The sequence below is a fragment of the Hibiscus syriacus genome, unplaced genomic scaffold, assembly GCF_006381635.1.
Source record: "Hibiscus syriacus cultivar Baekdansim isolate YM2019G1 unplaced genomic scaffold, ASM638163v2 tig00002793_pilon, whole genome shotgun sequence".
Lineage (NCBI taxonomy): Eukaryota > Viridiplantae > Streptophyta > Magnoliopsida > Malvales > Malvaceae > Hibiscus > Hibiscus syriacus.
In genome coordinates, this window is record NW_024061944.1 from 1,558,101 (window position 1) to 1,570,588 (window position 12,488).

A 12,488-nucleotide genomic window follows, 5' to 3' on the forward strand; every position below is an offset into this window, starting at 1 on the left:
GAAACTGTTGTTGGAGGAGAGCTTGTTGCATAACGCCAAAATGACCATAGACTGGTCAAAATGAATGTAAAGAACAGAGGGTTTAACGTCATGTCATAACGCCGTTATAAAATTAACGATAGAGTGATAAAAAAATTTAATGTCTAAAGCTTAGTAAGTAAATTACAAAAAAATTGAAAATACAGCAGGTAAAATATGAAAGAGAGTAAAATTTAATGAGCAAGCATGTAATTTACCCATGTACATAAATGTCAATATTAAAATTGATAAAATTAAAAGAACAGTAATATAGATGAGCCCGAGTTTAAAGGTGAGTGATATTTAACGTAATTTACCCTTATTTAATATCACTAAAATTTTTCGTCATGATTACTATTTAAATAAAAAATAAAAACATATTATACTAAATTACTAAAATAATATTTCTACTACTAACACATCAAATAATCATCCATATATACATATAATTATTCTAACGAATATGGACCCCAAAATTACAATTGCAGACCCATTAACAGTACAAACTTAATCGGCAATTTACGAATTAAAATTGCAATAATAATAATAAAACATAAAGAACATTTGGACCAGCATTGTTTTCATGGTGTAGTAGTTTGAATCCAGCGCCCTGGGTTCGACTCCCTTGGGACCTTTTTGATTTTTAATATGAAAAAGATAAAGTAAAAAATATATATCAAAGTTGAACTAAAAGTTCACTCAACTATTTTTCTAAAACCAAACAAATTAAAATTATTATAGTTTATGGTTTATCTAAAGTTCTGATATCTTCGAGACTGTTTGAGCATTTATTATTAAAATTATAAGAGTTTTTCAAATAGATATTAACTTATAATCACTTTAAATAAATAAAATAATGATACATTCAATTATTTACATTGTATAGTTTATTTTACAAAATAATATAGAGTGCATGTCGCATATTGAAGCATGTTATCACTAACTAAATTGTTCTTATCAAGTAAATGTTAAAAAACTCAAGACCTGCTCCATGATTAATCCACTAATTGTGTAGGTTAAAATTTTTAAATAGTGGCTAAACTATACTAAAATAATTTTTAGATATTAAACTTTAATTTTTTTATAAGATAGATACGATAATTTCAACTGTAATTAAAGGACTAAAATTGCATATTAAATTAATAAAATAATCTCATTAATCACTCAATTATGAATAAAGTTTCATATTTTATGATTTTTTAACCTATCTAAATAATAATTCTAAAAAATGTATAAAAATGTATAATTTATTTTTAGTTATAAAATACTTTTTAAAATTATAGCTTTATAAATGTGTTAATTCATTAAATTATTTTTTAAATAATGTTTATTCAATTAGGATTAAATTTTATAAAATTTATAATTTTCAAGATCCAACAATTTCCATTATAAGAAAGCAAAGTCAATTTTTTTGTTAAGCAATGTGATTCATTTTTTTTTGGTATAACCATTGACATCTGATCTATTGAACAACTAATCTGGATCAGGTACTGCAGAGGCAAGGGGCAACCCTCCCAATCTAATTTGTTCCATTCACAATCACCAGGATTCGAATCCTTAACCTTGCTTAAGGGATCTAGTGCCTCATCCTACTAGACCAACTGATTGTTGGTAATGCACTTCATTTATTTAACTTTTGTTTATTAAATTTAAATATAATTTTAAAATATATTTATAAGTTCAAAAATAAAAATTCAGAAATTCAATATATTTTTAAAAAATAGATTTTTTTAATTTTTTAAAATGTTTACTTAAAAATATTAAAAAATATAAAAAAAATAGTCACAATTAAGAGACCAAAGAAGATATTTTTATCAATTTAAAATTTCATATAATCTCTTAATAATAGATAACTATCGATGTTTATATTTTTAACAAAACTTAAAGTTTAAGACTTATTTTATAACTTTTAAAAAATTGAATGATTAAATAAATTATTTTGTCTAGTTCGATGATCATTTATAATTTTACCCTAATATTATGGTATGTTATTTTAATATTGTGTTTCCGTGTATAACATTCATCGTAATTTTTATTTTATTTTATTACATTTTAAACCCGAAACATAAAGCGGAGAGTTGAACCTTCAACTACTAAACAACTTCTAAAAGTTCAAATTGGTTATATACTTATTATATTACAACAAAAAAATGTTAAATTGTTATAAGATCCAACTTATAATATATATATATATATATATATAATTACAAGAATGAACGGAAAAAGTTACATTAAGAGAACGAATTTATAATAAATTATTAAGTAATTAGATTTAAATAAAAATATTTTATTTTAAATAATTAAAGTATAATTATTATTTAAGTAAACAGTTAAAAATATTATAATAATTAAAACTACTTGTGAAAAAAATACTTCTATTAATACATCAAATAATCATCCATATATACATATAATTATTCTCACACGCATATATATATTTATATGTTCCAAAGCAAATGCAATATTGGACTAGATGGGCAGATAATGGGCCTCAAAATTACAATTGCAGATCCATTAACAGTACAAACTTAATCGGAAATTACGAATTAAATTTGTAAAAATATTAAAAAAATAAAGAACAGTTGGATCAGCATGGGGCTCCATGGTGTAGTGGTTAGCACTCTGGACATTGAATCCAGCGACCTGGGTTCGACTCCCGGTGGGACCTTTAAATTATTCAAATTTATATTGTCTTAGTTGGTAATATCATGCGCCACAATTGTAACGTATAATAAAAAACATAAAAGGCAAGTTCTTTTCGTGTTTTGAAAACCGGACCGGCCGGATCAACCGGGAATCGTTGTCTAGTCCGGTTCAATCTACACCGGTTGAATCGTTACTAGTGAACCGGCCAGAACCGCTAAACCGTTCGAATCAGACCAGGAAAAACAAAAAAAAACCGCCAATTTTGTTTTTTTAAAAAAAATTAAATCAAACGATGTCGTTTGTTAAACGAGCCAAGTCAAACTCGAGTATTGTTGAGCTCGACTCGAACTTGAAAACTTTAAAAGTAAGCTCAACTCGACTCAAACTCACGAGCTAAAAATTATCAAGTTCAACTCAAACTCGAAATATAATATTGAAACTTGAACTCAAAAAGGCTTGAACTCAAAAAAAAATTAGCAACTCGATTGAAGCCTAAAATTCGAGCTTGATTGAAGTGAAAGAATAGTTCACTCAATGCTCACCAAAATGCTCAATGATTTTGAATGTCAAATTACCTATATTATTTATAGAAGTTAGTTGTGATGCTCTTCTATGTTTCTTAGCCATGTGAGATTGTTTTGTTCTCATATTTTTACTCTTTAGACTTTTGGGATTCTCTTCTATATTTCTTAGCCTTGTGGGATTATTATTTTAAAAAAAATTAAACCAAACAATATCATTTTGTTATGATTTTTTTAGCCCCAAATTTATTTTTTTTAATTATAGTTATATAATTATATTTATCATTTAATATGTTTTACCTTAAATATTATGTTGTAGTTAATTTAAATCATTTTGTTTCACTTGATTTTATGGTTTTTAACTTATATATGTTATAACTTGCTTTGAATATGACTTGTGATATAAAAAATTTTTTTTATTAAATATTTTTGGTATTTTTATTTAATTTTTTAAATAATTATGACGTTGTCCGGTTCTTCCGACCGATCAGACCGATTCGACCGGTTAAACCAATGAATCGGGTAGCATGATCGGTTCGCTAACCGATCCGGTTCTGAAAACCATGTTTTTTCTCATACGAAATGAAATGAAAAGAAATGTGCTCAACAACTCCTTTAAAACCAAACAATTTAAAGTGTATGTTTTGACTTTTGTGAATTAGGGTTTATTTAAAACTATGATGCTACATGTTTTGACTTTTGTGAATTAGGGTTTATTTAAAATTATAATGCTATATGTTTTGATTTTTGTGATTTAGGGTTTATTTAAAACTTTGATGCATTTAATTATTTATGATATATATTTTTCATTATATTAAATATTAATTCTAAAACATGAGGGGAATGTATATTTTTTTAACATGGAAGAGATCATACTTACGCGGGCGGGTGGTCCTCCAAAAATTTTAAATTTCTATATAATTTAGATATATTTTTATAATTTCTATTAAAAAATTATTTTCATCCCTCAAAATTTTATAAGCTCGTCGCACTTTAAAATTTTACAGATTTACTTTTGACATAAAAGCATATATTCATCCGAGAAAAATATGAACTCTTAACTACTAAACGTGTAACACACTAATCTTATCTAACCCGAAGTTTGGATGATTAGAATATCACACTAAACCACCTAGGTGGCTAACCTTTTTTTTTTGAAAAATATTTGACCAAATTGATCTTCGAACATGATATAAATCTAAAAATATAATAGTATTACAAAATTATAGTATTTAAAATATGAGGAGCTCCCAACAACAGTCTCCAAATTATGTAAGTATAAATCAGAGTTTATGACTCAAATACATAACAATGGTCTATGACAGTACATGCCCACTATAATACTCGTGACGTACTTTGCAAGAAGAACGAATCTGAAAATCTCAAGTCTCGCGACGAGCTCCTCCACTGGCACCTAAGAACCTGTGCACGGAAACACATTCCATACGTTGAGCTCACAAGCTCAGTGCCATACAAATAACCATACTATACTACATGCATCCAACATATAAGCATGCTACAAGTATAGTTATGAACATTTGCATACACTAACACAACAACCAAAGTAAGCATCATGGTGTAGCTCAGGGTCACTTAGCATTAAGGAGCTCACACCCTTATTTGCTTACTAAAGAAACTTAGGCGAGATTTGGTTATAGGGATGGCAACGAGCTGAATTTGGACCGGATCCAACTAGACTCAGATCCAGATCCATTTTTACATTTTGGATCCATACTCGCCCTGGATCCACGGGTCTAGAAAATCGAGACCCAGATCCAACGAATCTCATGGATCCGGGTCCAAAATGGGTATGTTAAAAAATGACTATTCGACCTATTTTTAACGTAATAAAACTGTCATTGACTAATTTCACATCACATCTCCAATGGAGGAAAGATTAATTTCAATACAACTAGTAACAAAATAAAAAACAATAAACTAAAGTCTCAAAAAAACTCCACACAATTACACAAATGTCTTTTGAATAACATAAACATTAAAAAATGTAGATCATGAAATATTTTATTGTCGAAAGCCGAGTTTAAAACATATAAGAACTCATACGTCTTCCTCTTTAAAATATCTATATATTTTTTTAAAAACTATTATGTCATATATATATATATGGGCTTTTCTATAAAAAGGTAAATGGGTCTAGACCCGTTATCTTAGTGTTAGGTCAGGACCATCATTCGTACTTTAATCAGATGATCCAAATCCGATCTGGATCCGTCAGAGTCCAAAATATTAGGATCCAGACCCTGTAAAATGGATTTGGATCTACAAATTCAGGTCGGGTCCAGGATCCATTGCCATCCCTATCTGGGTCACCCAACATCATCGTCTGCTTATCCTTACTCAACTATACCAACGCCCGACTAATATACTCCTGTAGAGTACTTGGGATATGGACAAATCACTTAGCATCGGCACTACATCCAACTAGCATTTAAAGTGCCCAAGCATTGATTTGGATATATCAAGATAATCCCTTACTCAACTATACCAACGTCGTACACAAGTAACTCGAGTTTCCTTAGTGTTACCCGAGTCAAACAAGCCATAAGTCTTATAGAATCTTACCTCTTTAAGATCTTATGTTATCACACAATTATTAAGGTTTTCACTTGTAAGCTTATTTCCTCAACCAAGACCCCCTATTTCATCCTTCCAATTCAACTAACCTTATAGCTCAAAAATTCACGAGGGTATCGATACTCCCCCTTAGGTATCAGTACTTCATCTCTTAGGGTATTGATACTTCCTTGAGTATCAATACCAATTTTACCTTTGATGTTTTGAAAAAATGTCTCGGTACCGATACCCCCATATGGGAGTAACGACACTCTACCCTAGGTATCAATACTCCCTTGAGTACTGATACCAAAATGGCTTATTGGAATTTGATCAAGTCCCTGAGTATTGATACCACATGAGCAGTATTGATACCACATGAGCAATATTGATACCACATGGGCAGTACTATTTCTTACAGTACCGATACCTTATGCCCAAAAAACTTTGTTTCACTCGTCTAAAACTTTCCAAAACACTCCTAAGGTGTCCCCAAAATCCCCAAACGGTGTTTAAAGATTATTTAGTACTTAAGGGTCATAAAAGGTCATCATTTTATGCATGAACAACAACAAATTCCCGTTTTCATGCTTTGAACCTCCAAATGCACCCAAATGCTTCGTAGACTCATAGAAGCTCCAAAACTATACATGCTAATCTAGAAGCAATAAGAAAAGGTTAGAAGTGTGTTACCTTACACCTATGAGTTATAGGAACAACTTCAAGCTCACCCAATGGCCTCTTTCTCTTTGCTCTTCACCTTTGAGCTTTCTCACACTTCTCTTACTAACCAAAAGTAAATGAATGTATTACTAACTTACTTGAAGGTTTATAGAAAGTAAAAACGTGATTCTAAACTCTTTGGGACAGATTTGGAACACCCCAAGAGTTCTAAAATCCAAAACCTTTCTAAAACTCCCCATCTTGGTCACCATAACCAAACCATGAGAAAGTGGGTTTGAATTGAACCACTAGATGTGGATTTTTCTTTTCTTACCTTAAGGAATTCGAATTAGGGCTGGAGAACAAGCTTTCACCTTTAAGCTTCTTACTACACCAAATAAAGGGAGAAAATGGAAGAAGAAGAAGAAAATGGATATGGTGAAGAAGAAGAAAATGGATATGGTGAAGAAAAATATAGGCATGTACATTTACATCATCCATTTTAAATAGAAATAAACTTTTAAAATGGCTTAGGGGTTAATTGTTCTTTTGGTCATTTCTTCTCTAACCTCATTTCAAGAATACCCCTTTAAACCATAATGGGCTCAATCAAGCCCAATTCACTTCATAATTGGGTTTAGGCTTTTTACATGCTAAATAAATCTTTATAGACTCTCGAATTAGTCCGAAACATCTAACTCTAGATTCAATGCGTTACAAAACCATTTCTTTGAAACGGGTATTGTATATATTAGTTATTATTATATTACCACACATAAAGAATGTCAACTTTATTAACGGATAATAATAATAATAATAATAATAATAATAATAATATAATAATAATAATAATAATAATAATAATAATAATAATAATAATAATAATAATAATTGGTGTTGTTTTAAAATTTTGATGGAATAAAGGATGGGTTTTGCTTAAGCAAACATCCTTGATCATAATTGATATCAAACTATTACTTAATGATCTAATATCCTATCATTCTTTTAAATCTTATCTTTAACGTACAAAAAGCTTGAAAGATACGGGAGGTTCAACAATGTCACATTTGTTTATTCTACAGAATACGTCGATTTCGAAACTATATTCTTATCATATTCCTCTGCTTAATTGTTCATAATAAGCACGGCTGTAAAACATTAAAAAAACAGAAACTAAGTCCACCTTATGACAAGGATAAAAGGAATCATGGAACACCACTTTCGCCCGCTTTGTAAAATATGTTTACTTCATTCAATATATTGGCAACAAATTTGAATAATCTTAAAATGTTCAAATTTTGACTAAAATTTCAATAAGTTATTATAAGAAAAACAACCATGAATCAAAATTATATATAAATCATAAATCTGAGTATAAAATATTTAAAAACAATTCCAAAGTTTGGTTTCATGGTTATATAATTATTAATCAACTGGTTTAACAAAACTGTGGGTTCATCTCAAAAGCCTCAAACTATGAATATCGCAAAACTTTATATGATGTATCATGTTTATCCTTAAATTTTAAATTGTTCCAATTTCAGTATTGAACTTAAGTTTCAAGTTCAATTAACTATAGATTTGCATTATTTTCAATTAAACATTAAACTATTTCAAATTCAATATTGAATTTTAATTTTAAGTTCAATTAGAGTATTAGACTAATAAATTATTATCGTGCAATTGTCTTGTTTTTCATAATTTTATGCACATATTAATTCTGTTATTAAATTTTAAAATATTTTAATTCAGATACTGAATTTTAGTTTGTATATTAATTTGATTCCTACATAAAATCGTTAACACCTTCGATTGTCCTTGTCTATCAATCGTTACCTGTCATTGGTTATAATTAACATCAAGATCGATACTAAAATGTTCATATTTAGTTATTCAATGTTTTGATACTCTAATCTTCTTCGACGATCATCTAATGAGATTAATTTTGTGATATATTATCTATATTTTTTTAGAAAAATACTTGTCACTAATTATATTTTCTGAAAAATACTCATACAGAAAAGAACAAGTGAAACTCGTATCTAAATTAATGATTTATTCAGAAAATATAATTAGTGAAAAGTATTTTTAAATGTGTTTCTCTTTTGAATCTTATGTTCTCTGTATGTATCAATTTTAGATACGAGTTTCACTTGTTTCTTTTCTGTAAGAGTATTTTAGATGTTTTACCTTAATTTGAACTTGGCAAAGTAGTGAGCTTTAATTTATTTCCGACTTGTTCAGGTGTGATTTCTTTTTAGTATTCAATTTAGGATCTGGGTCTTTCTTTTTCAACATTATCTTTTCCTTTCTCATGATTAGGAGTTTCTCTATTTCTTTGATTAGAGACTATTTGATGTTCCACATGATTCAATTTGGTAATGTCTGAATTAATAGATCAGCTTATCAAACATCTTTCAGCAACTAATAAAGCTATCGCCTTATTGGTTTTCAAACTGTTTTAGATGCAATAGTCTGGGAGATCAAATAAGCCACAAATTGTTTTAAGTAGCATTGGATTTTAAAAGTTGACCATGTCTATTCACCCATTCACAGACATAGATGGGTATATATCTCAGCACCCCCAAAACTGAGAAATTCTCAGAGGATGGCGAGAATGATAGGGTTAGATATGGGCTATCATCCATGCAGGGATGGCGTGCAACTATGGAAGATGCTGTGAGTAACAAATGAAACCTTTTAACTTTTCACATGTTCTAAGCATTTGGACCATATTTATTGCATTCTACCAGATAAATTCTACAAATGTGTTTTTAGGCGAATGTTTTGGTAAATGGATCCAGTCTTCTATAAAATCCTTTCCAAATGGATTTTGTCATTCTCATTCCCCCTTCCCACCTCTGTAATCACCATTTTTACCTTCCCTATCCAGCAACCAACGATAGCTGCCTCTCTACGTTGCAGCTACAAACAGCCTCCAGCAAGTTGGGACAGCAGCCCCTCCACGTCCCAGTTCCAGTGGCTTCCATCACCTCCTTTGGCCAGTGACTCACCGGGTTATCCTCCTTATACGAAAAAGCTTATAAAAAGCCCCCATCAATGAAGCAAAGGGGAGGGGGCAGAGCAATCAAACAAAAAAAATAATAAAATAGAGTGAAGATACCTAGCAACTTACCTTCGTCGGAGCATCCAAATCACCGGAAAACCACCAAAAAACCGAAGGTAAAAACTTAGATCTACGGAATTTGGTGGTTTTTAGAACAAGAGGAAGCCGAAATCGGATTTAGAAATAAAAGAGGATTTTTTTTGGGTAACGGTGGCCGGCGACGGTGACCGGCCGGTCACCGGTATTCCTCCGGTGAGGGAGCTCTAGAGAGAAGCTAGCTCTAAGAGAGAGAAGCAAATGGAGAGAAATGATAATTTAGGCCTATTTATAACCTTACCAAAACGACGTAGTTTTGGTGAGGGCCTCTGTGTAATTTCCCGAATGGGAAAACCATACGCATTATCCTCCTGATTTTATAGACTTATATTTTAGTCACTAAATTAAGTTTTAGAGCATTTTAATTTTGTTCCTGAATTTTATTTTATTATATTTTAGTCATTTCCAGTAATTATGTAATTTAGGGTAAACAATATATTTAGCCCCTGTAACTTTATTAATTTTTAATTCAATCCCGAATAATTAATATAAGATAAATCATACTGTTAATACTTAGTTTTTATAATATTTTAAATTAGAGCTTTTAATTTTAATATGTTATAATTTAGTCCTTAATTTTAATACTTTCATTTATTTTACAAGTTTTATTATCGTTTATATTTTAATAATATAATTTTATTTTTATTTATTTTAGTCATTATTTATTTATTTTTCTATGTTTATATATTTAATTATTATTGATTATTATTATGTATCATATAAATATATATAATAAATAATATTTATTTACTTATTTTTATATTTTATATATATATTAAATAAAAATCCTATTTAAAATTTTAATTTTATATAAATTACTTTTAAGAAAAATAATCATATTTTAATATTTATTTTTTAATATTAAGAAATGGACTGTCTTAAAGCACCTAAAAGTCTTTTTCTGATATTCTTAAATAAATAAATATCATATTTTTATAAATTATATATATATTAATTTATTTTAATTATTTTTAGAAAGATGTTATTTTAATATTTATTTATTTTTAAGAAAAGAGCTGTCTTAAGGCACCTAGAAGTTCTTTTCTGATATTTTTAAATAAATAAATATTTTATTTATAAATATATATAAATTAATAGATTTTCTTAAAAATTATAGTAATAAATTTGAGATAACAAAATTATAAATTAAATATATTTGAATTCTTAAATTCTATTATTAGAGACAATTTATAATTAAAAAGTACCAATTTTGGGCGTTGTAGGGGTGCTAATCATTCCCTAAACGTAACCGACCACGAATCCCTTTTTATTATTAAAAAGAACAAATTTTTGGTTAAAACGCAAACTAGTTTATCTTTTAAATGATGTTTTCTTAAAAACTCTTTTAAAAGATGATTTTTTAGGTATTCGACCTACCTGACCCAAAAGGCCGATGGCGACTCCCAAAATATTTTTTAAAATCAAAATCATTAATTTATTCATATTACTTTTCCCGCCAAGTAAAATTTCATGCCCGAACGAAAACCGGTTACGACAGCTTGGCGACTCCGCTGGGGACTGGTCAAACTTTAAAACCAATTATTAATTGTCTCTATCAATTAGAAAATTAAAAATTAAAAATTCATATATTTAATTTTTAATTCTTTCTTTTCAAAATTTTTATATGTATACTTATTATTTTCATAATATTTATATGTTATTTTAATTAATGCTTTATTTTCAAATATTAATTTTTATTATTTATTTGTTAGAGGTTTGAACATTTATCCTCACACACAACACTTGCATTGCATAACATAAGCTTTCTAATCAAGCTTGTCCCTTTTAAGTGAGAGTGAAAGCGACGTCTTCGTGAGAATTTATTCTCCGTGTTAGACCTAGCAAGTAACTTTCGGGGTTCATATGCTCTATGTCTTCGTGAGAATTTATTCTCCGTGTCAAGCATAGAGAAATGTGTCCCCTCGAATTGAACTCGATCCGCTTAAGTCTATAATGGACTAGGATTGAGGGTTGACAGCTCAAGGGGGCATCAACAAGGACAGTTCGAGTACCTTTACTCCTAGAACTGAAAACCTGCATATAATAAACCCTAGAAACTCTCCCGATCTGAAACCATTGTCAATAGGTATACACAAAGGAGAAATAAGCTCTAGCTTTTAATTTATTTTATTTCCTTTTCTTTTTCCTGAATAAATGCATGCGAACTAGAAATCATGCGGTTAGGTTAAATTTTCCAAACAAAGCATGGAACTAGAAAGCATGAGGTTAAGATTTATACCTTGATAGATAGATTTTTTCCATTAGTTGGTACTAACTATTCTATTTTTTCTTATTTTTTCATGCATGTTACATTGCTCTAATCTGTTCATATTGATTTCTTTTGTTTGCATTGCATGATCATGGCATAACCAAAAGGTGTTTACTGGAAAGACTGTTCATCATATTGGAAAGAAATCGTAAATGGACAAAAATTTTTATGATCAAACAAAATATGATGCGGCCAAGGAAAGACATCCTGAAGAAACTACGAGGATCGAGGGAAGTTCTGTACATAGAGAATCGGTTATATTAATACCAAAAGTATTACACAAAGATCCTACCAGATTGATACCAAAAGCAGTCTACAGTAAGAGTATCAGTCGGGACATTCAGAGTAGTGGAGGTTTTTATGAAGCTCGAGCATGTTATTTGAAGGACTTGAACGACCAAAACAAGAAATTGAGCACAGAAATGAAAACCATGCATGAAGATTTTCAGAAGATCAGTCAAACCTTTCAAAATGCTGGCCTAGGAAGTACCCCAGAAGAGTGGATAATAGGGGTCACCAAGCTGAAAAAGAACTGCAACTTATATGAAGACCTTGTTCAAGAACTTCTTGGACAGAAAGGTTCTCTTACAAGGGAAAATAAGCAACTCCAAGAATTGATACAGAAGATGAAAGA

At 29.5% G+C, this 12,488-nt stretch overlaps 1 protein-coding gene and 1 non-coding gene across 6 annotated transcripts in view; both read left to right on the forward strand.

Annotated features, from left to right (window-relative positions):
- LOC120150527 (probable protein phosphatase 2C 60) overlaps positions 1-12,488 on the forward strand; it is a 32,459-nt gene that overhangs the window by 2,996 nt on the left and 16,975 nt on the right. For 3 of the 5 annotated variants that reach the window (XM_039163223.1, XM_039163211.1, XM_039163227.1), the window contains exons 2-3: positions 20-24; positions 8,979-9,101. In XM_039163223.1, the coding sequence (XP_039019154.1) occupies positions 9,031-9,101 (71 nt within the window). In that variant the 5' untranslated portion in view covers positions 20-24; positions 8,979-9,030. Of the gene's footprint in view, positions 1-19; positions 25-8,741; positions 8,842-8,899; positions 9,102-12,488 lie in introns of those variants that run through there. The other 2 variants (XM_039163207.1, XM_039163217.1) reach the window with 1 other exon arrangement.
- On the forward strand, positions 2,615-2,686 carry TRNAQ-UUG. The gene has a single exon. It is a non-coding gene; the product is annotated as a tRNA-Gln (tRNA).